Source organism: Oncorhynchus keta, chromosome 17, assembly GCF_023373465.1.
Source record: "Oncorhynchus keta strain PuntledgeMale-10-30-2019 chromosome 17, Oket_V2, whole genome shotgun sequence".
Taxonomy (NCBI): domain Eukaryota; kingdom Metazoa; phylum Chordata; class Actinopteri; order Salmoniformes; family Salmonidae; genus Oncorhynchus; species Oncorhynchus keta.
The window spans coordinates 17,722,829-17,748,497 of record NC_068437.1 but is presented as its reverse complement, the minus strand read 5'-3'; the positions used below and the strand labels follow the sequence as shown (position 1 = coordinate 17,748,497).

The window sequence follows — 25,669 nt, the reverse complement described above, 5'->3', positions numbered from 1 at the left end:
TATGGATAGATGGCAGGCAGGAAATGTAACAACTCTGCCGTGTTGTTGCATTATCTTGGTGGGACTTAGACTCTTACTGCTTCAGTCAAAGCCAGAAGCTCAGCGGGGAGGGGTGGCTGGGGGGAGGGAAGCAGCACTGCAGCGGGCCTGAATCCTCTCTCTCTGCATCCCAAATGGCACCATTGGTACTACGGTACTCTAGTAAAAAGTAGCACATTATAAAGGGAATACGGTGCCATTTAGGACCAGCCCTTCTCTCTGGCATGTCTCAACCCAGGCAGGCAGCTCCTCGCATTCTGCCTCGTTCTTTCTCTTCCCTCTCTGCCTCCTCTCCTCCTTGCTGAGTTAGTGTGCATTAGTGCAAATGGCTTTTTAAAATGACAGATGCAGAAGGAATGTGTTGTACAGCCTCCTCTTCAGAGATGACACACACAGGGATCTACTTAGGCTAGTAACTCACACTGTAAGCAACTCCCACAAATCATGACGACCACACCCCATACTGTACCTACAGTGGCAAGAAAAAGTAAGTGAACCCTTTGGAATTACCTGAATTTCTGCATAAATTGGTCAACATTTTTATCTGATCTTCATCTAAGTCACAACAATAGAAAAACACCGTGTGCAAACTTAGTAAATCTGGCCTAACACAGCAAAAGGCCATGCACTTTTAACTCCTAGAACTTTCAGAGGACAAAAGTAAACCGCACAAATGAACCACACTTGGAGCGTTTTTAACAGCGAATCCTGACATTGTTATCAACTCTATATACGACATAACAGAAGAGAAAAGCTGAAAAAATAGGCGGAATGAACACAAAGATAATTGTAGATTTTGTCAGTATAATCATGGTCAGATGCACATTAATGCTGAGTTCTCGCTCAATCTACCATTGGAATTGAATGGTGTAATTGTGGCGTTTCTCAACCATTCAGTTATTACATTACGCAATGTATTCAGCAATCTGCTTTGTAATCAGCACAGAGCAAACGCAGCCAATAGCTTCCCAAAATCAATACTAATTCATACCAGTATTCATCTAAGATGCACCAGCCCGGGCTAATGCCAACTAATTCTACCACACTATAAAGCAGCAAAGTGGACAGAATTACAAACATTCCTTTTTGATTTGTGTGCATATGACTCTCATGTGGCCTGCGGTAATCGGACCAAATCCAATAGGAGCGACTGAAACCCTGACATTAATTTCTATACATGAGCATTAAATTAATAAGCTATGCATAATTACTGTAGCCTACTGAGGCAACAGATTCCGTCGTATGTGTGTTAGGAACGCTTTAAACTCTCTCTCTATCTCTCTCTATATATATACAACGTCTATGTTAACATAGCGTCCGTGGCTATGCAGTGTTTAACGTGTTTCTCACATGATATGTTCTGCAGGTGTTATAAAAAGCTTTTTTTATAAAAAGCAGGCTTTTGAAAAAGTGGCGAATCGCATCTCTGCATGTCTGGCAGACATATCAGTGTGGATGACGGATCACCACCTCAAGCTGAACCTCGGCAAGACGGGGCTGCTCTTCCTCCCGGGGAAGGACTGCCCGTTCCATGATCTCGCCATCACGGTTGACAACTCCATTGTGTCCTCCTCCCAGAGCGCTAAGAACCTTGGCGTGATCCTGGACAACACCCTGTCGTTCTCAACTAACATCAAGGCGGTGGCCCGTTCCTGTAGGTTCATGCTCTACAACATCCGCAGAGTACGACCCTGCCTCAGGAAGCGGCGCAGGTCCTAATCCAGGCACTTGTCATCTCCCGTCTGGATTACTGCAACTCGCTGTTGGCTGGGCTCCCTGCCTGTGCCATTAAACCCTACAACTCATCCAGAACGCCGCAGCCCGTCTGGTGTTCAACCTTCCCAAGTTCTCTCATGTCACCCCGCTCCTCCGCTCTCTCCACTGGCTTCCAGTTGAAGCTCGCATCCGCTACAAGACCATGGTGCTTGCCTACGGAGCTGTGAGGGGAACGGCACCTCAGTACCTCCAGGCTCTGATCAGGCCCTACACCCAAACAAGGGCACTGCGTTCATCCACCTCTGGCCTGCTCGCCTCCCTACCACTGAGGAAGTACAGTTCCCGCTCAGCCCAGTCAAAACTGTTCGCTGCTCTGGCCCCCAATGGTGGAACAAACCCCCTCACGACGCCAGGACAGCGGAGTCAATCACCACCTTCCGGAGACACCTGAAACCCCACCTCTTTAAGGAATACCTAGGATAGGATAAAGTAATCCTTCTCACCCCCTTAAAAGATTTAGATGCACTATTGTAAAGTGGCTGTTCCACTGGATGTCATAAGGTGAATGCACCAATTTGTAAGTCGCTCTGGATAAGAGCGTCTGCTAAATGACTTAAATGTAAATGTAAATGTAAAAAGCCTCACAATCATGAGTCACACGCAAACACACCCGCGCACACACACACACGCAAACACACACACAAACATACACACACACTCCCTCCCAATGCCGCTTTCAACAGTTTAGTGTGAAGCCATAAGCATGAAACAAGTACAGTATGGGTTTCTGGTAGCAGCTATAAGACAGTCTGCCAGAAGAAAGAACTCACCTGTGCAGGAGTAGTCATCGATCCTGATGTATCCCCTGTGACAGATGCACATGAAGGATCCGGGGGTGTTGACACACACGGTGTTCTCCCTGCAGTAGTGCTTCCCCTCCGCACACTCATCGATATCTACAGTGAGGAGAGAGGGAGAACGGGGTGAGCAGGTCACGCATGGTCAACACTAGGCTCCTCTAACTGGGGCTCCACTAAAGACCTAGTTCAGACCCCAGTTCAGCCTTAACGCCTCATAGAGGGAGACAGGGAGAGCCCATGGATAGTTTATCTTTAACAGTGGAGACCCTGGGGGAAATAAGGGGGAGGAGAGGGAAACACTGGAGGCAGCTGTGGTTCTACTGTAGATGTTCCATGTACTCAAAGAAGAACATCCTTTACTCTTACTGTGGTCTACGTACTGTGTTTAATGGGGTAGTCAGGTCGTCAATTCCCATTTGGTCCAACCTCCCAAAACTCTATATATCTTTTACTTATGCATCATGACACTCCACAAGGCAGTAGATTCAATATTTTATTCATTTATTCATAATCCCATTAGCTGCTAACCTTTAGTAACAGCAACTCTTCGTGGTCCACAAAGAAACAGCCAAGTTGAAAGCATCTTACACGAGACGCTGTATCTCCATGAAACTGACGGGGCTAAACAGACGTTCGCATTGTGATGCAACGTAGTGCAATGCAAACAGAGCTCAACTGTATTAATATGGCAGTGCTGCTGTAGATTGCAATACGCCAAATGTAAATAGACCAACTGTGAAAACCCAACTGGAGTTGAGATAGAGGTCCTTGACCTGAAGAAATGTATTCACTCTGTATTTAAACACATGTGCACCTTAAGCTACTCACTCTCTGCTTCCTTGCCAACCATATTGGAAAACATCATCATTTGATATGAAAATGCATTGTATATGCATCTCGTTCACCCGCTTACATGTCCTTGGTTGCCTCTTCCAACCACCACAGCATACACCATCTCTGGCTGTGCTGTATTCAAATCCACTCTACTTGACACTCTGCTTTGCCCCCAGCTCTTGATCATTCCTTCTATTCAACCATCCACTGAATACCAGATAAAACACAATGAATCCCACCAATTATTGAACACGTCGCCCACTAAATGAGTTGGCCTTCACTAAATGAACCATGTTACTGGCTATGAGAGGGGGATGGAGAGTGAGATGGGGGGAGAGAGAGGTACGGACTGTTTCTCCACAGCGGGCAGCTATAGCGGGCAGTAACCTTGAGCGGGGGCCCTAGGTGACACTTGTTCGGGCTTGTGATTGGCTGTCTATGCGGTGGCTTTGATTTAGAGCCTATTAACTGTAGGACGTCATCCATCTTCCCCCTCGTGACACGCATAACGCTCGATGAAACAATTTGTTGGAACGTGCCTGCGTAGTGGACGACGGGGCTCGCTGGCCAAGCGGCTAGCGAGGGAGCATGAACAATCTCCATCTCCATTAGTCCAGTCCATTTCCTTGATTGGCCTGTCACTGCAGCGACATGCGATGTGCCACCCTAAAAGAATAGCAGAGTCACCGGCGGCTTTTATCTCTCAATGGAACGATCTGGATCAAGTCATTGGCACGCTGGATGGATGGGCAGAGAATGACTTTCGTTTATCTCACCCCCCACCCCCTTTCTACAAAGGCTGAATCCATCACAGTCATACGTAGATGAGTCAGAGGTTCATTTGTTTAAGAGGACAGTCTTATATACTCGTATGTACAGGATACATATGGCATACACTGTTCAAGCAAATGCTTACTGGCAGGTTCCTTCGCCACAATGCAACAACAATAAAAAAATAAGCAAAGATAAGAATACGAAACATAATTGTAAGCAGTATCATTTCAACTCAATAGCCGGAGTAGTTTATTTGTCATTACATTAAAACATAACAGTGGCAGACATAATATGTAGACTCAGTCATATCAATTCAGATAGAAATCATATTCCAGTTGTTGCACATCCTGGTCATTTCAGAGCCATAAAACGCCCCTGTGGATTCCTAATGTGGAGCGGCCTCCTATCTGTGAACCATACTGCTGTGTGGAAGTCTGGGAGTCAGGAGATAACAGTGGCGTCCCTGTTGGAGGGCCGACAAAGACTCCCAGACCACCCCATGCTGCCAACAGCCTCTCTCTGCTGCCTGGGCTCATTTACCCAAACAGTTGATGTAAAATCTCTGCTACTGCTACTGAAATGGGCTGCCAGATTGTTTGCTGATATTCTCACACAGTTCACAGAGTCCCCCACCACGGCAGGGCTAGTAGTCAGAGGAAAGACAACGGCTGTGTGTCTCAACAGACTGAGTAGTAAAGCAACTCAATGAAATTCACCACAGCGCAGTTAGCTAGCCCTTGACTGTGAACGGAGTATAAAGACAGGCTTCTCTGTTTGGAGAGATTTTAAGTAGACATTTCTGTCTTTCAGACAATTCACTACGTGCTTACTGTATGTATTATGTTCCTAACGATTCTATGTATTATGATAACAAAAGAGGTGCTCAATATGTCTAGGCAGTACCCCACTTATTGTGATACTATTGCCTCAACAGTAGGAGGGAGAGTCAATGTAACTCCATTTTCTTTATTTAGCAAAGTCTGCTGCTGTAATTGATAAAGGAGTGAACCATTTTTTAATCCGCTTGTTTCTTTATTGTTAAAATCCCCAGAGCCTCCGATTATTTCCAAACTACATGTTTTATTCACTCTACCCAAACGGGCCTCTCAGTAAAACAACTAGGAGGCCATTACTATCTCTTCAGAACAATTACCTAAACATTGGTAAGGAGATGATATGCTTTGCTGCTTGTGTTTTAATGGGCAAGATACAAGAAAATGTGGTGCTCAACATCTCTTCATCTCTTCCAAACACCAGGTAATTATTTCCTCAATGAGTGATCTTTTAAAAAGACCAAAACAAAGATGGAAAAGCCTCAAACTGTTTTGGGAAGCGAGACAATTAACACAATGGATTGAAAAGAAGCACATTAGGATGCAACAACAGATCCGTCTCCTCTTAAAAAGCAGAGGCATTGTCTTTTTAGCAGGGCAATAACCACAAGTGATAAATCACAGGGCAAATGAAGTGAGAGGAATTAGCCCAGTACAGTACCTGAGTTTAGAATAATGGACTGGTATGAACAAACTCACCAGACAATGAGGAATGCAGTGTGTGTGTGTGTGTGTGTGTGTGTGTGTGTGTGTGTGTGTGTGTGTGTGTGTGTGTGTGTGTGTGTGTGTGTGCCACAACAAGCTAGATTAATGCTAATGTGTTTTATGGAATAAACTCCTTGCTTAGGCTATCAAACATCCCCCTGGGCAAAAACTGGTTGAATGAACATTGTTTCCACGTCATTTCAACAACAAAAATCCTATGTGATGACGGTGAATCAATGTGGGAAATGCATTGGACTTGCAAAACGTCATCAACGTAAGAGAATTTAGTATTTTTGTCCCCCACATTTGAACCTAAATACATAGTAATTGTTTTTGTTGGATTCACATTCGTTGACAACTCAACCAAATGTAAATCAAAACTATCTGTGACCAGTGGGATGTTAGGAAATGATGGTGACATTTGGCTGACGGAGTGAGTGGGCTTACTCTCCTTCCTGACACGCATTAATCTTGAGGAGATTTGCCTCTTTGCATGAATCAATGAATCCCCACCATCATCTGTCATCCTTCTCTCTGTGTCCCAGAGAAGGGGCAGAGGTCTAACCAATGAATAAGGTGCTAGTAGCGCTAGGTAATGCTGACAAACAGAGGGAAGTGTCTCTGCCTGGTGATTTTTGAGGGATAGGAGCGCTGTTGTTGTCGTGTACTGTTGCTATTTCCACACTGGCCTGGTTTTCAACACGGCAGGGTTTTTGTCAGCTCTTGTGGTGTTTGCACGCTCACACACAGAGAGTGTTTGGTGTTGCTGGCACACAGCGGGTTCGGGATGGTGGAGTTTGTGTGTGTGTGTGTGTGTGTGTGTGTGTGTGTGTGTGTGTGTGTGTGTGTGTGTGTGTGTGTGTGTGTGTGTGTGTGTGTGTGTGTGTGTGTGTGTGTGTGTCAGACCTCAGGCTCATCCCAGCAGTGATTGTGATGTGGGATGAGCCATCCCACTGGGTATACACTGGTTGAATCAATGTTGTTTCCACGTTTCAATGAAATGACGTTGAATCAACTTTGAAAAGACGTTTAATTGGCGCCTGTGCCTAGTAGGATGCTCTTTGGTAAATGCCAATTAGCCCCCCTCCATCTTGTGACATTACAACAAACAGCAACATGCCACAGGCTACCTAGTTATCACTGGATGGGATACAACCAGTGCTTCATTTAATCCGCCACTTCTCAGTTTTGGCCTGTTTTGTCTCCGGTCGCTCTCATGGCATGAAAATGAATTGTCCCTGTTTGCAATGTTAACATTATAACTAAAGCAATCAGAGTTCATTCGAGTTGCCTCCACTGTAATTCTCCTGTCTAATGTGAAAACATAGAATATCAGGCGTGGGCTGAAAAGCTAAGTATTGATTCGGGTTGGGTCAGCCCAGGTTTATGGTTTCCGCAACATTGTAGCCTAGAGAACATGTGGCCGTTGCTGTGGTGAGAGAGAAGCGCGCCTGTATCTCACAGAACTAGAATGAGATTCACTGTCTATGATCTCTCTCTGCTCTGATAGACATGAGCCTGCAACTCTCATCTCTCCAGTGTTGCGCTTCATCATTTATTTCCTTATAGAATCAGAGCTGCTGGAAGGATGCTGGAGGTGCTGCCGAAGTTATAGAATTACAGTACTATTGTCTGTTCAGAAATAAATGAAATAATTCATAATAATTCAATAGTACTAGGCCTATAATTTAACCACAGAGGATCAATAGCTTAACAAAAAATTGCCTACCTGTGGATTGTGTGTGGCCCAATCACAAAGCATAGCGTATAGTCGAGAGCACACAGCAAATCTATCAGTGAACAAACCTTTCACAATTCTTTCAGATAAAACACCGGTTGGAAAACACCAGTTGGAAAGCAAATGGCTCCTGCTGAAAAGAGAAGACTCTAATCTGTCTGTAGGCTATCAAAATAGTGTTTCAACTTCCAAATAGGCCTATTCAGTGAACAGCATGGTTTTAGACAGTAAAACAAGAGATAGGCTTTTGGCATGAGCGCATCGGCCATCAACGGTGAGGGAGCTGCACATCATTGGGTGAGTCAGTGAAACGGCAAAGCTTTTTTAGGACTATAATTTCCTCCTCATATTGTATGATATATGTGTCTCCACACACCTGGCCTACACTATTGATGGATTCAAGACAAGGTCGTTTTCATTGATCTCAGATTCTCAGTTTGTCGGTGTCAAAGTAGCCTGTCATTTCGATCATTTGTGCGATATTAAAAAAGATTCTGCCGAAGTCTCCAGTCAAGTAAAATGACTTAGAATTGCATGGAATTTGTTTATAAACAGGCCACTTTTTCCCCCAGACCCCAGCCTAAAAATGTGCCCATGTGTGCAACCCCTGCAAGCGCCCGACTCTACTACTCTATACCGCTCCACGAATGCAATGATATGCATGCAAAACATACACCAGTTGAACCAATGTGATTTGGTTTGCATTTGAATGCCACCAATGTGCAGATAGCAATAGTCAAAACGGAGAAGCATTTAGAACGATGTCCTTTTGATCTCGGGACAAAATGGTGTAAATAAGCCTGTGTGAGTGAATCATCTGAATAAAGGAGGTCTTTGAAGAAAATAGACACTATACTCATTTTCAGATACGCCAGAAAATAATATGAAAACAATTATTTGAGTATAAGAAAACAATGCGAGCTGCTCCGTCCCTTTTCTCCTGTGGTACTAGAGTACTAATATTAGCTTCAACCTTGGGCGCTTTACAGATGACTCAATCTAGAGACAATCACAGTCTGTCACTTGGCCACAGCAGCTTGGCTTTCACTCTAATAGAGATGTTTAATACACTACCCATCACATGGATCCGTGTTGGAAAATACGCCTTCTACATGACTGCCTTCTGAGGGGATGGGGCGCTGTGCTTTTCTGTCTGAGAGAACAGCACTCTATGAGCAGAGAGAGGCTGGGAGAGGAGAGTCTCCCCCTGAGGCTCTGCTACCACTGCTTCTATGAAACATTTACACAGGAGTGATCTCATAGGCTATGTTCAGCACATCAGTGACCTAGGACTGTTTTAAAGAGCCAGTGTATGTATTTTCCTGAGATACCACACCGATCTGATGCCAACCAGATGGCTGAAGGGAATTGTACGTGTACACGGCGTACTTTATTTACATTATGTATATTGTGTGTAGCACATGAGCCTGTCTATTGGAATCCATCTCATGTGTTCTGTGGTCTGATACTGAGGCTGACAAACAGCTATTCCATCTGTATACTGATGCATACCAACCCTCAACAGCAAAATGGTGTAGCTACCTTTGTCCCGACTATTATAGGAACACCAACATTCTGTCAGACACTTGTGTGATCCGCAAAACAACTATGTTGGCGGTTCCGATTCTTTTTGCAGGGCACAATACTCATAGTGTAAATGATTTCCAGAAGCCCCTCAAAAAAAATCAATTGCTTTTGTGAGAACATCAGAAAATTGAGTCAATTTTGTCCCTCCGCAGTTTCAGAAGTAACCCTCTTCACACCCCCATCCAATTTCATGCAGGGACCTGGGTCGCTCTCGAGATGAGTCTGGTTCTAACCACCACTGTGTTGAATGGAATGGCTGGCATTGAAACAACTATAGATCTTATTCATTTCCAAACATGTCACAATACTGCTGTTGGGTGTTTCAGCATCTTCTCTCAGGGGATACTGGATGCAACTACATGTAAGTGAAATAGAGCCAAAACCTATATTGAAATAGGCACACAACTTCAACCTTCGCGTTTACCCTGGGTGTACAGGAACTTGGACACGTCTTCCTCCTAGATTTACAAGTATTTACCAAACTTCTTCCCTCCAACTTAGAGTGGGCAAAAGCACCAGTCTCTGCTGGCTTGAGAAGTGGTGCAGCCAGTACGCAGCGGAGGGAGGTGGAGGTGGTGAGTTTAGGTGGAGGTGGTGAGTTTAGGTGGTGAGTTGACGTGGAGGTGGTGAGTTTAGGTGGTGAGTTGAGGTGGAGGTGGTGAGTTGAGGTGGAGGTGGTGAGTTTAGGTGGTGAGTGGAGGTGGTGAGTTTAGGTGGTGAGTTGAGGTGGTGAGTTGAGGTGGTGGTGAATTGAGGTGGAGGTGGTGAGTTGAGGTGGAGGTGGTGAGTTGAGGTGGAGGTGGTGAGTTTAGGTGGAGGTGGTGAGTTGAGGTGGAGGTGGTGAGTTGAGGTGGAGGTGGTGAGTTTAGATGGTGAGTTGAGGTGGAGGTGGTGAGTTTAGAAGATGAGTTTAGGTGGTGAGTTGAGGTGGAGGTGGTGAGTTTAGGTGGTGAGTTGAGGTGGAGGTGGTGAGTTTAGGTGGTGAGTTGAGGTGGAGGTGGTGAGTTTAGGTGGTGAGTTGAGGTGGATGTGGTGAGTTGAGGTGGAGGTGGTGAGTTGAGGTGGAGGTGGTGAGTTTAGGTGGTGAGTTGAGGTGGAGATGGTGAGTTTAGGTGGTGAGTTGAGGTGGAGGTGGTGAGTTGAGAGTTGAGGTGGACGTGGTGAGTTGAGGTGGAGGTGGTCAATTTAGGTGGTGAGTTGAGGTGGAGGTGGTGAGTTTAGGTGGAGGTGGTGAGTTGAGGTGGAGGTGGTGCCATGCGGCAGGAGCTTAACCTGCAGCCCAGAGACCTTTATACTCCATTAATTGGAGACAGGGGGCTGATAGCATCTTCAATTATGCAAATTCCCTGAGACATTATAATTACCTGACCAACTGATCATATTTAGCATGTTAAAACAGACTGAGAGGAGGTCAGGAATGGCTGTTATCTTCTTAACACATGCATTTCCCCTCCTGGTTATTAGGGCCAATGAACATGTAACCAAAGACATCGCACTGATGCTGGTGAAGGTGACAGAAGAGAGAAGTTGGGGGGAATTCATCAGCTTGGTAAAAGTAGGGCATGTATGCATACAGGCACGGAGTGAAGTAACGAGGATGAAAGGGATATGGAGTCGAGATTTGATGGCTTATTTGCGCTTGTCATCAACGTCATCCATAGATTTAGCTCCCGGAACCCCACATGTATTACTATGAGTTGGGTGAACATTGTAGATTTTACAGCACCGCAGATGGAGAAGTCACTTCTCTGATCATCCCAGGAAGATGCCGTAGAGTAAGAAGCAAAACGTATGTGGGAATTTCCACTGAAGAAGGGAAGGACCGGCGAAGACATCTATATTCACAGTTTGTTTATATAATGTTTTTTTGCATGTATTTTAGTAGGCAGTTCATGTGATTAAATGTCCTTGAAGTATTGACACATTTTCCAATCTTCAAAAGTGGAGGGCCAAATCGCCATAGAGTATAAAACATATCAGCATCTGTTAAATAAGAAAACAATCATGAAAAGATCAAACGCATTGGGTGTATGGCAACCAACAGGCGAAACGTAGCGATGTGCTACGCATTACAGCTGGATTTCTTCAAACGCTAATAACAGGGAGATTACATGCACTAGTGTGTTAAAGCAGACTTGCTTGCAACCAAAAACCCACGAGAAAAAACCCCGCAGATCATTTGATCTCTTGTTGTTTCCGTGTCAAGTGATTATGATACCAGACAGCTGCGTCTGCTCTCTACTCCCGCCCCCAGTGAAATATCGACCTATCAGGAGCACCGGAAACCGTAAGGCTGATGAATGTAAACAAAATCGCATTTGAGTATAAGAATATAGACGTAATAGGTCTTATTCATTCAAACGTTTCACCTTAAATGGCTAAATAATATAATATATATTCATTTGAAATAACTATTAGCCTGCATTTTTCATTTGATTAAAAAAATATAGATTATAAAACTCAGTCGACTTGATTTAGTTACACATTTCAAATAGTCCCGGGATATTTTATCTCGATAAGACAGTTGCATTTAATGGATTACATGAATTGAAAACAAATAAAATAACATGAGCTACACCAGCATTAGTTTTCCATTCATACAACGTTGCCACAGCTAATGAGGAAATACTTTCATTTGTACAGGATGATTGTCAAATAGATCAACCGCCCTTAGTCTTCTCAAAAAGTAGGTCCCGAGTTGTTTTTGATGATAACACCCACAAGAGGGTGAAAATATCAAGTTGTTATTGATGATAACACCCACAAGAGGGTGAAAATATCAAGTTGTTTTTGATGATAACACCCACAAGAGGGTGAAAATATCTCGAAAGACTGGTAGCACGCAAGACTAAGTTAACGCCGACATCATCTTTCAGGGAGCGATAATGTGGCAACCAATAATGGTTGCAAATAAGATCAGCTGTGCGGGTGAATTTAGAGCGTATTGATGGTTTAACGAGAGATCAGCTGGGAATAATATAGTAGCCGTCGATGGCTGCAATTGGCCCCGTTTGTTTTACTAGAGTTAACACCATGGCCTGAAACATCAGTGTGACATGCAATCAGCAATGAATATTCCCGCATTCATGATGAATAGCACTACTTATGAGGGTCTCTGCTCATCATGCGTTCTTGACAGTGAGACAAACACAGCTAGGGAGCGTTCTGTATGTTCATGTCAATACACAGTAGAGACTGACCGAAAGCAGACAAAAGCATACAGTGATTTGACTGTCGGTGAAAGTAAGTCCCTGGATCGGACACTTTCCGACTTGCTAACTGGTTGAACGGGGCACATACTGTATATAAACTACAATCACTTAGCAAGTCTGAAATTTCAGAGTGTCCTAGTTCCGAATAGCACGTGAACGCACAATCCGTACCTATGACTAATACCTCTACACAAATTACAGCAGACAGTCTGTCCAACAGTATGTCATCTCTCAATGTGTTGGAAGACTTTCTTCTTTCAATTTTTGCAACCTCAAAATGATGCTGTCACAAAGCCCTTGCAGTTCGACCTAAGTTCACAAAATGAAAAGAGATTCTGCCACTCTTGGAGAGAAACAGTTCAATCGAAGGTGTTTTATCAATTCTAGTGTTATTCTACTAGAATCCTTTGTGTACCTTCGCAGTATGCGTTGTCATCTCGGAGCGGGCGGAAGCCATCCTTACAGCTGCAGCGGGCCCCAGCCTCCAAGTTAATACAGTCAGAGTGCTCCACACAGCCGTGGCCCTCCGCACAGAAATCATGACCTAGGGCACAGAGGTCAGAGGTTACACACAGGTCCCTCCTCTCAGACTGAGTCCAGGTGTTTTTTTGTTGTTGCAATGATTCCTGTAATGATTTGCTGATTCTTTTTAGGTTTGTAATCTGTTTTGTAGAGCAGTGGTTCCCAACATTATTCGGTTACTGTACCACCAACTGAATATTGCCTATAGTCTTATGAGTTTTATTAAGTACCCCCTGTTGATAAGCCAAGTACCCCCAGGGGTCCTAGTACCTCTGGTTGGAAACCACTGATATAGAGTTTTACGTTTTAATGTACAGTGAAATGCCTTTATAGGCAGGAGTGTGTATTTTCCCATACCTCTGCAGACTTTGCAGCACCTGTCGGTGAGGTTGACTTGCTCGGACTCTGGACAGTTGAGCTCAGGACAGGGGGTAGTCATGACGACCCGATGCATAGCCGTCTCCTAGTAACAGGGAAACAATGAGAAACAATATGAGACACAACCTCATTAGGGTTAGATTAGCTCAGCTGCTGGTTTCCCACAGATTTGATAAGGCACAAATTTAATCAGGCAATTAGGCATCCATGGTGTGCTTCCCTCTCTACTGTGCACAACTTCCCGACTAAAATGACATAATGATGGTCAATAGCAGTAATGTATACATATTTCAGGTTAGTGTTAAGCGCTGCTGCGCTGTAGTAAGACTCTGCATGTTGATTCTCTTATCTAGTGAGGTTTATGATAACAAATTGAACAGAGAAGGATATGAAACCAGTGCAATTGTCCCCGATTGTGTGATTAGACGGAGTAAATGTAATTAGGGGGCTCCCTCTCCCACCATCTCTTTAACAGCCATCTTTAATGCCCTGACTCCTCTCCACCCTGTCTACCTGACTGATGCTGATTCATGATCCTTAATAACATCATTAACACACAACCGAGAAACACTCAGCCAGAGAAATACCAATCAAACGAACCAACTCAGAACACATCTATGATTAGCTACGTTGCACACAGGGCGAGGTCAGCCACTATAAAGATAAATCAAATAGTTGTGTCCCTATGTTTGTCACCCCCCAAACAACAACAAAAACTCCCAAAACCAGCAGCACACTGCAAAATGTTACATCTAATCAAGACTAGACTAAATATCTTAAATTGAGTGATAATTCACTTAAAGTATTTTTTTTAGCTAAATGATCTAACGTCATTGGCAGATAAGGCTTTTTTTAGATCAACATAAGCCAAATGAAGACAGGTAATTCATTTTTTCCCCAGATATTTTTAAAGATATTTTACCTCAATCATGTTATTTAACCTTAAACATCTTATTAGGTAAAATATCTAGAAGAATATGTTGAAATAAGATATATTACTTGTATTAGGTCATTGTCAGGTTAATATAAAAGCAAAATGATGTGCCAATGATAATTTAGCTTGGTAAGAAAAATGAAAGAAAAACAATTATCACTCAATTTAACATACTTAGGCTTGCTTACCCAGACGGCCATCCTGCTTGAGACTGTAGGACCAGGATGTCTCACACTGTCCCCATTACACAGCCCTTTGATCTGCAGCCTATGTCTGGGACTGCTTCCGTGTCCGTCTGTGCCTATGTGTCTATACGTGTCTGTAGCTATGTCAGTGCCTGTGTCTATATAAGACCAGCAGTTGCAGTCAGAAAGCAAGGGCTGCCAATGGGCCAGGTGTCTGATCTCACCATACAGCCATCAGTCTCACACTGCACAATCTATATGGTCATACAGGAATATAGGAGCTATATTTGATGACGATTGATCGAAACAGTGATTGTCATGCTGTGACGGTTTGGGCCCCTCCTGGAAACTCAATTACTCAGTTCTGCCCATTTACTTTCCCCATAGAGCGCATAGGAAAAAACAGATCAATAAATTTAGCTGATGTTGACGGCCGACTGCAGTCTCTCATTCAGGCTTGATTTAGCCTCTGGCCTGATGAGAGCAACTCTAGTCTGGAATCACTATTTAACGAGGCTGTCCTACACCTTGTGATGAAAATTAATACACTGTAAGTGCCTGGTTGCTTGAATGATTGTCTTTTCGTGGCAGTTGTGGGAGTTTGTTTAAACCAAGTAGTGATGTAGGTAGGAAAACACCAATAGCTTTCATAAGGGCTGTGTACTCACCCTGCACTCGGACAGCTGGCATCTGCCGGAGTTGTCGCGTACCGCTTTCTGATCTCCCTCCACCAACTCTTCTTTTTTGAACAGGCATACCACTGGAAATAGACGCACACACATACACACACACACACACACACACACACACACACACACACACACACACACACACACACACACACACACACACACACACACACACACAACCGGCAGCGCACAAAAAAAGGTGATATTCACTATACTGTGGCAGTCTGTGGCAACCTACTGCGGTGAAGCCACATAAGAAAGATTTTCATGTCTGTCCCTATCTGAAAACAGAGTGGGAGCATTGGACTTCAACGTGACACAGTATGACTGGGGGAAAGGCGATGATCTTACTTGGGCAGAAAATCCTATTAAATATGTCAGTTTGATGTGGAGGTTTGAGTGGATAGGCTACCTGATTATCAGAATTGCTAGAGAAAACGTATATAGGCCAAACCCTAACCCCCAAGCCATTTCACCAGTCAATCAAACTGTGAATTATTATATCGGCACAAGAACCAGTAAAACGAACTAAATTGATTACCAGGAAAAGCATTGATGAAGTTTTGAAAAAGCTATTAATAAACATTGTGCTTGACAAGTCATCCGAACCAGAACCTAGGTCCCTGCCTCCCGCTCCGTGAGGAGGTAATGTACAGTAGGTGAACAGATAAGGTTTGCATTTGGAGAGGGAGTCTTCCTTTGAGTCTCTAACACCAAAGCAAGCTTAATGAGCCCTGTCTTTGTCTACCTCAGTGCTGTACACAGAGACACAGAGGTGGCAGAGTTAAGGAGGATTTATACCAGTGTGTTGATGTCAGATTAGGATGCTTAAAGGCCTTTCAACCCCCTGCGCCTGTCACAACGCAGTGCAGAGTTGGGTAGGGAGAGGGAGTGTTTATGCCAACACAGCATGATTAGCGAGCTAAGCTAATGGATTCCCTTTGATAAAGAGTCAAACCGAATGTGGTATGAATAGTTTGACTGAGTCTGATTCCCATGGATCAGCTTGCGCGTGTTTATGTGTGTGTGTGTGTGTGTGTGTGTGTGTGTGTGTGTGTGTGTGTGTGTGTGTGTGTGTGTGTGTGTGTGTGTGTGTGTGTGTGTGTGTGTGTGTGTGTGTGTGTGTGTGTGTGTGTGTGTGCGTGTGCGCGTGCGTGTGCGTGTGCGTGTGCGCGTGTGTGTGTGTGTGAGAGTATGGCAGTGAGTTTTAATTGAATTCAATTTACACTTGAAAAGATGTACTGTGTAACCCAGGCCTCTACAAATATATAGTCTGCCACACGTTATACAGTGGAACTAGCTCTTCTTAGTAATAACAAGAAGCTTATTGAGACCAAACACAATGTTGAGAGAACCTTGGAATGTTGTGACGTACAGCATGCATGTTTAAGAGGAATGTCATCTCAGGAACTATACTGCTTCTATTGCTTTTGAAAGGTAAACACATTACTCACTATGGAGCTAATATTCTCTCAAATCCATCTCTATGTTGAAAACAGAAATTGAGGAAATATAAGTGGTCTGCTAGAAAAAACCTTTGTGTGTAGATACGTGATGAAACAGAATTATTTATCTGAAAAGAACACATCCACGGGCTAAGCGGTTATTGATCAAATAAAACAGACAGACATTTATCTTAATGTTTCATGGTCTGTTCAGCCAGACACAAGGCTACTCCAACGGCATCCTGCATCCATCTCATCCCTTTTCTTTCTCCAGATAAACATGTTTTTCATGTTGTTTTTCCTCAACTTCAAATAGGTTTTTATTTTAATTTTAAATTCGATTTGAAAGTCCATGATGAGCTCCCCCGCCTCATACAGTCACATCATCCTGTCTAGTGTAAACAGGAACTAGTTCATCTCACATCCTGCGGAACCTGTTTCCCGTTTGTGTCAATGTAGCCACCTGTGTTGATAAGCTGGCTGTTAAATAATTGGTCCATGTATATGCAAAAGGACGGAGCATCTCAGGGAGCAGTTTAGCAATGCAGAGCCGTGGTCAGTTGTCAGGCAGCCTTTATGGAGTGTGTTTGTGTGTGCATGCGCATGTGTCCGTGTCCGTGTCCATGAGTGTGTGTGTTTGTCCATCTGTGTTTGCACGTCCATCTGTGTGTACGTCCATCTGTGCATGTGTATGTGTGTGTGTTAAGACATTTCACTCACGTTGGCACTCCATGCAGCAGGCGCCCTTCACGTAGGCAGGCGTGGTGCCCGCTGGGCACTGAGGGGATGGGCAGGAGATGGTCTCACACTGCACTGTGCCATTCTGTGGGAGAGAGAAATGACAGGAAGTCACTGAAACTGACAGGCAACAGTATTAAACAGAACCTTCTTCCACTGACCTCAATTGGGAGTTGCGGATGCCTGGGAGAGGAAGGGAAGCTGTTTGTAATGTCCGGCTCGCTTTATGGAGAGCAGAGATCTGCATATAATGACGAGATGCTCATGTCTCCGCCCTAACAATGGAAGTCGTTGTCCCAAAGGCGGGAAGGCAAGGCGACAAGCTTAGGACCAAAATAAGCCCATAGAAATGCATTGGGCTTATTTTGGACAGATTTGGGCGAGAATGAAACCTTTCGCTTCACATCTTCCTCTCTGTGGGAAAGCACATCGACACAGCTGCAGGGACCAGCAGGACTTTTTCTCAACTCATTGCAGAGGTAAAGATGGCTGTAGTAGAAGGCTTTGGCTAAGGGAACTGCTGTTTGACTAGACATGAAACTAAACTAAAGTTGTAATCCCGGTGCTGAGCTAGTGCATAAGCAGGCAGCTGTTTGTAGAATGTTCAGTCCCCTATTGACTGAGGTGAATAGAGCTACAGCTACTGTACACGGTGATAATGGATGGAGTCCATTTTGCTTGTTTTTGCGGCTCTCCAAATGGCATTTTAGAGCTTTTAAATTGTGTAGAAATGCAGTAAATGAGCGTTAAAAAAATGTTTGCCATAACCTAGGTTAAGATGAAATGATGCCCCGGCCTTCTTCCCCTAGAGTCTCTATAAGATATTCAGTCTTAAGAATTGAATAAGTACGAGGTGCTTCTACCTCTGTAACTCACCCACATTCCTCCCTGAGAACTGAACTCTAGTTAAAGAAACACGGACTGACTCATCAACTATATTTGATACCATCTTAATGCTGTGACCTTTTAATTTGAAAGGTTGCGGCTAATTGCCACACGTAACGTAACGAACATGTCTATCTAATGGCGTAATTGCAGTCTTCATCGAGGACGCGACAAGTCTATGAGCACCGACGATTCATTGAACGAGTGGGTGAAACAAATCGCTGTTGATAATGATAATCTGTGGAGAGTAATTAGATGAAAGATATGTACATTCACAGTGTTCCTGAGTGGCACAGCGGTCTAAGACACTGCATCTCAGTGCAAGAGGTGTCACTACAGTAGCTGGTTTGAATCCAAGCTACATCACATCTGGCTGGGATTGGGAGTTCCATAGGGTGGTGCACAATAGGCCATCATTGTAAATAAGAATTTGTTCTTAATGGACTTGCCTAGTTGAATAAAAAATGATACTCACATTATACCAATATAATGTACTAAGCAATACGGGATCTCATCAGCTGGCGCAGATCCACTCATTTGAGGAGTTCATTGTAGGGATATTCACAGTTATTTTTCGAATATCCGAACGGATGTCAGTATTCGAAAACTGAATATTGTATTAATTTATGCCTATTTTAAAGGCCCAGTGCAGTCAAAAAACATGATTTCCCTGAGTTTTAGATATATTTACACACTGATGAGGGAATAATACTGTGAAATTGTGAACAAGCTGTTGGTGGGATGAAGTTTTGGCCTGCCTAATGACATCACCAGGCGGTAAATGAGTTGATAGAACAATAATAAAGAGTTCTAAACAATCTCTGCCAATAACAGCTAGTTTTCAGTTTTCCCTCATAACTCAGACCACTCCCAGACAGTCCTAGAAAAATTGTGTGAGAAATAAATAATCACATTAAGGTACTTAATTGCTACCCAGAAATTATTTTATATTGAGATAAAAACAGCTGCATTGGATCTTTAACGTAAATAAAAAATATCCATGTGACATTGTTACATACAAGGATATAACATTACATATCAAATTATTAATTTAATAAAACAAAAAACTTTTCAATGTAGTTTTTATGATGTGTCCCCCATAAAAAGACTGGTAGCCCACAGGTAGCCTTCACGTGTGTTGATTGTTGTTTATGTTGGTCAGTCAAAGTGGCTCCATGTGTAGCAAGTGGAGAGAGAGTTCACTAATGCAATGCAAGATGGAATAACATTTCGGAATTAGAGGTTTGTGAAATGAGGGGTAGGCTCCAATGAGCAAGCAATAGCAAGGCTGTTGTTTTATCTGAATGGGGTTGGGGTGAAAGGGCAGCATTTGGCCTCAATTAGCCTAGCTAGCTATAGCTGGCTAACTTAGCTAGCTGGCTGGCTTCTCTCGTCTACTCCAGCTAAAACAGGCACTGTAATATGGGATGATAAATAACATTGTGGCTGCTACAAGTTAGTTCGTCTTGGCTGTAGCCGAGTCGGCTACTGCGTCTCTCTCTCTCTCTCTCTCCCTTCCTCTCCTCGCTCCCACACACACAGCCCCTCCACAGCTGCAGGAATAGAGCGCCAACCTCTCTCCCTTGCCAACCTCTCTCCCTTGCGCAGCAGTGCTCAAGTTAAAAAACTTAAAAAATATATACTTTCTAAAATATCTGGATATCTGACAAAAAGTGATATTACTCGAATGGTGAAATGATTCCAAACCCCCATCCCTAGTTCAGTGGCATAGAGAGGAATTGGTGTCTTATAGCTGGTAGAATGACAGGGGGTGATATATGTCTGTTGATGTGGTATATAGTAATGCTCATAAATTCATTTTATAATCATTCTTGCTTGGTGAAAAGGAAAGTAGACCCTAGAGAGGGTATGTCCAGCATGTCAGTCCTGCAGCTCTATCTGTATAATCCAAGTTACTGCGTACATTTTCTATCCTTCTTGTTTTCTGTCCTGTTTTATTTAGGAATCTAGGGCAACACTCTTTTCAATCCAATGCAGTAATGAGAACATAAGCCATCAACAATGGGGTATGGCCCCGCCTCCCCACCAACACTTGATGAACTGAAGCCCAAAACAAAGGCAGGGTCTACAATGGGGCCATTGAAACACACACACACACACACACACACACACACACACACACACACACACACACACACACACACACACACACACACACACACACACACACACACACACACACACACACACACACACACATAGCCCACCGTGCAAGTGCAGTTCCTGCAGCCATCTGTCCAGGACTCGTCCTCTCTGTAGACGACCCCCTTGACACTGCAGGTCCTCTCACAATAGCATCCATCCAGACCATTCATCTTCTCCTCTGCCCTGGACAGCTGGCCACGCCAAGCCCAGATACAAAGGGAGGAAGGGGGAGGGAGAGGGGGGAGTGAGCCTCAGATCGGTGCATATCATCCATCTCTATACACATGAAACAAGTCCTACTTCAAGCCCTGCTACAGTCGACCATGCACTAAAGGAGATCTTCACAGTATAACATTATCAAAGTAGATTCATATAAGAAGGTAGACCATAGCCAGTATGGTTGCATCTTTGATGGTGAAGGAATGTTGAAGCAGAAACGAATAGCTCAAGCTATTACCCTTGACAACAAAGGTGTATAACCAGGATACATCCCAGTACCTTGCTGGATGTCTTGGCTAAGATATCTTGCAGTTCCATGATCTTCTGCACCAGTCCGTGGAAGTCATTGCAGGTTGGGCATGCTAGAAAAGAACCGACCACAGATCCAACATGTGTAGACATGCCTTAATGTTACAGGTGAATAACATTACAATACAATAGGTGTGGACTCACTCCGGTTGAGATCTGGGCACTGAGAGATGAATCCCTGAGGCAGGACTAGTATCTGAACATCCTGCATTACACCCTGCAGACACACACGCACACAGAAAAAAACCCAGACTTAGTTACAGCCAGCACAGAGCATACTGTCTCTTCAGACTAAATGTGTCCTACTTGATCACAGATAGCACCTGAAATGAGAGGATAGCCATCATCAATGCAGTGGATGGTGTTATATAAAGAGAAGCTAAGGAAACTAATGCGCAATAGGTTGAGGAGAGATAACAGAGATGAAACATGGTCTAGTTTATTGTTCATTTACTGTGGCACACACGCACACACACACACACACACACACACACACACACACACACACACACGCAATTTATCATCTTCAAATCTTGCACAACCTCAATAAATACCGTTATCAGAAAACAAATGTATGAAATATTTAGTGAATGTTACTTGAAATGTGTGTTTCAATATCGGGGAGGCAGTCTGACAAGTTTATTCTGAGTTATGTGTTCTCTGGACTGGTACAGTCTGTGTGGTGAGATAATTGGACTGAAATTGGATGCAAAGTGAACCAATGATACGGGAGTCATGAATGTAATAGCGATTTCTGTTTTCTCCTGATTCCCTTTGATAAGCATAACTATGAGATACAGTTTCAATTTGATTCATAGGTCTCTTAATTTGATAGCCTTTCGTCCTGTGGCCGAGCAGCACATCCAGACACTCAGTAACCATGGAAACCTGGCCCCTTCCATTCCTTGAGTGGATTTTTTGGAGCCGCGCAACTTATGAGAAATTGTTTTTTTAAATTGTCTTGCTACTTCAATTTACTGGCCATACATTCAAATCGAAAGAACCCAATTCGCTGATTCCTCATGGCAACGTCAGGTCAGATGGAAGCAGGCCTGAGTCATGTTTCGTTAAACATGTTTCCATCTCCCGGTAATTTAGACTCTGACTCAGTGGAAGGCTGAAAAACCGCCAGACGAGGGAAGATAACGCATGTACGTATCACTGATGAATGTATGCATGACGTGTTAAATGTTATTGAGCGGATGATTACTGTCAAAACGAGCTGCTTCCCAGACGTAGCCTACAGGGGTAAACCATTCAAAGTGTCTGGTAATGAAAGATTAGGATCTAAGTGCAACTTAATTAGTCGTCAATTGTGAGTCATCTTAAGGAGGTGTTCCTGATGTTTGGTATACTCAGTGTATGAAGGATGTATAATATTGAACTGCTGAATGGGCATCATCCATTTCTGTGATAAAAGTGTCTGCCACTAGACTGTTATGGAAGCAACTTTTTTTGGGGTTCCTCTAAACCCCTATACAAACAGAGACAAAGAGAGAGTGTCTGATATGTTAATTTTACATTACATTTACATTTAAGTCATTTAGCAGACGCTCTTATCCAGAGCGACTTACAAATTGGTGCATACACCTTATGACAACCAGTGGAACAGCCACTTGCATCTAAATCTTGTTGGGGGGAGAAGGATTACCTACCCTTACTTACCCTATCCTAGGTATTAAGGGGGGTTCGTTAGAAGGGATGTGGCTTTCCTTTCCCAGGACTAATCAGGGAGGGAAAGGTGTGGTGGGCACACGACAAGACTAGTGGGTGACCTCCAAGTCTTCTTTCATCTGCCAATTAACGCTGAGGGAAATGCAACAGCCAGAAGCGACACACACACACACACATACAGACCGATACACAAAGAGGCAGTCGTACCTACACACACGAATGCAATATGTGCACAGACACAGACACAGACACACACACACACGCACAGACACACACACACACGCACAGACACACACACACGCACAGACACACACACACACGCACAGACACACACACACACGCACAGACACACATTCTGGTGATCAGTTTGTCCCGACGGCAGACACAAAGCACCACCAGTGTCGTTAAAAGCAGATGAGAGGACAATATACTCTAACTTATCCCTGTGGGAAGGTGTTCCTGGGGGGATTAAACCTGTGTGAGGGGCGATACATCTTCTAGTCTGATATAACAATGGGGCATGTTTAGTGAGCACAGTCCATTCCAAAGGCCTTTACAGATTTCTAGCAAATCAGTGTTTCAGTGTTTCTGGGATAATTACGCCGGCTATGCACAGCAGCAGTAAACAAGGGGGACACACAATATATGGGACAAACATGTCAATTCATTCTTAATATGAGGGAGGGGAGAGAAAGAATGTAACATTTACATTGGCAAACTTGAGAAATGTGACCAATTCAATTCCCAGATTCCCAGATAAATAAAGTCAATGGTTAAACAGCCAAGGATGGGAAGTGGGTGTGGAGTACGTGGATTGTGGGAAAACAAGGTCCATGAGCCAACGCGTTTCATTTTCTCCTCAATGATTTGAATAATTTATCAAGCAGCATCATCACCGTTTATGACGCACCGTCAAACACAGGCCACCGTGAAGAGTTTTCAGCTTTACAAAACATGTCATATTTACCTTGAAGAAGCCATGGGCGCTGTTCCTCTGTCCCAGCCAGAAAGTTGCGTCATCAGGTATGTCCATGAACGGGATCTCCACCACCCTCTCATAGATCCTACAAAGACAGAAAGACAGAAACAGGTCAAAACAACACAGAGGGTCAGCAAAAAAATGATTACCGCTAATCATTAAACATAATTGCCAACTACACCACACCTTCTCTTACTCCTACCACTAAAACAATAATATTTGAATAAACGGAATAGTAATAATGCCCCTAACACTAAAAACACCCTGTTCTGTCATCTTACTTAGCCTCGGGGCTGGGCGATATGGCCAAAATATCATATCACAGATTTTTTCTCATTTTTGACCATATTTTATGTTTCTGAATAATACAAGTTCTAAATATGCTTTATGGGTAGTGCATGGCAACAAATACATTCTAAGTGGTTTTATTGGCCTTTCTCCATGCTGACATTACTGTTCAAACAAAAATAATAAAAGGACAAAACTAACAGTGAAGTATTCCTATTAGTAGAACGTTGCATAGGAATCAAAATCCTATTTTGTAGCCTCTCGTTCAATTTCAGAATTCGATTCCAGAATTTTCATAAATGTCTTAATATCGTGCACTAATTTGTTATCATTTACACATTGTGTCACATTTCTTTTGTCTTAGTGTGGCTCTATTTCATCAAACAAACGTTTCCTTCATGAGAAGAATGCTTCTCCTCTTTGACTGACTCGGGTTGCACTTTTTACTTTCGCCACTAGGGGTAGTCAGATTTCTCTGGATCTATTTTGCAAGCTTGCCCTCCCGAAGTTGTTGACTTGTGCTGGAAAGTTAGCTAGCAGTTCTCAACTTAGCAGTTGTTTTACAACAATAAAAACGGATGTTTTCCAAAATTGTTTTGAGTCATTAAGGAATTATTTATTGCAAACAAATCAAACATTAAAATATTGTTATAGAAGGTAAAGTAAAAATCCTAAATGGACAATGAATGAACACTGATACTGATACTGGAATAAATTAAACCTTAGTTTCATTATTATGGCACTGTTTATGAAGCGTACCTGTTGCAGTCAACGTGCAATATGATGTGGGAGGCGCTGACTGCCACAGAGACCTTGTGCCACTGTCCGTCTGCCAGGCTGTAGGGAAACACCTCAGTGTGGGCCTGCTGACCCTTGGTGCGGTAGTGGAGACGCACCTCACTGCGTTGCCCACTGCTCTCCAACTCCAGGAACCTGAATGGACAAGGGGACAGAATATGGAGAAAGGAATTTATTTAGACATACAGTACCAGTCAAAAGGTTTGGACACACCTATTCATTCAAGGCTCTTTCTTTACTTTTACTATTTTTTATACTGTAGAATAACAGTGAAGACGTCAAAACTATGAAATAACACATATGGAATCATGTAGTAACCAAAAAAGTGTTAAAAAGTGTTAAACGAATATTTGAGAATCTTCAAAGTAGCCACCCTTTGCCTTGATGACAGCTTTTCACACTCTTAGCATTCTCTCAACCAGCTTCATGAGGTAGTCACCTGGAATGCATTTCAATTAAAAGGTGTTCCTTGTTAAAAGTTAATTTTCTTTCCTCCTTAATGCGTTTGAGCCAATCAGCTGTGTTGACAAGGTAGAGGTGGTATACAGAAGACAGCCCTATTTGGTAAAAGACCAAGTCCATATTATGGCAAGAACAACTCAAATAAGCAAAGAGAAATGACAGTCCATCATTACTTTAATTAAGACATGAAGGTCAGTCAATCCGGAAAATTTCGTAAAAAGTGCAAGTCGCAAAACTCAACAAGTGCTATGATGAAACTGGCTCTCATGAGGACCGCCACAGGAAGACCCAGAATGACCTCTGCTCTAGAGGATAAGTTCATTAGAGTTAACTACACCCCAGATTGCAACCCAAATAAATGGTTCACAGAGTACAAGTAATAGACACATCTCAAAATTAACTGTTCAGAAGAAACTGTATGAATCAGGCCTTCATGGTCGAATTGCTGCAAAGAAACCACTACTAAAGGACACCAATAAGAAAAATAGACTTACTTGTGCCAAGAAACACGACCAATAGACATTAGAGAGGTGGAAATCTGTCCTTTGGTCTGATGAGTCCAAATTTGAGATTTTTGGTTCCAACCGCTGTGTCTTTGTGAGATGCAGAGTAGGTGAACGGATTATCTCCACATGTGTGGTTCCCACCGGAGGAGAAGGTGTGATGGTGTGGGGGTGATTTGCTGGTGACATTTTCTGTG

General features: G+C 43.4%; 1 protein-coding gene across 1 annotated transcript in view; it reads right to left on the bottom strand.

Moving 5' to 3' along the window:
• LOC118396540 (protein kinase C-binding protein NELL2-like) overlaps window positions 1-25,669 on the bottom strand; it is a 97,160-nt gene that overhangs the window by 55,219 nt on the left and 16,272 nt on the right. Inside the window, exons 4-13 of the mRNA XM_052465635.1 lie at window positions 24,469-24,642; window positions 23,410-23,506; window positions 20,913-20,985; window positions 20,739-20,821; window positions 20,303-20,431; window positions 17,172-17,274; window positions 14,986-15,077; window positions 13,178-13,283; window positions 12,714-12,842; window positions 2,586-2,711 (exon numbers count right to left, since the gene is read on the bottom strand). Of these exons, the coding sequence (XP_052321595.1) occupies window positions 2,586-2,711; window positions 12,714-12,842; window positions 13,178-13,283; window positions 14,986-15,077; window positions 17,172-17,274; window positions 20,303-20,431; window positions 20,739-20,821; window positions 20,913-20,985; window positions 23,410-23,506; window positions 24,469-24,642 (1,112 nt within the window). The remainder of the gene's footprint in view (window positions 1-2,585; window positions 2,712-12,713; window positions 12,843-13,177; window positions 13,284-14,985; window positions 15,078-17,171; window positions 17,275-20,302; window positions 20,432-20,738; window positions 20,822-20,912; window positions 20,986-23,409; window positions 23,507-24,468; window positions 24,643-25,669) is intronic.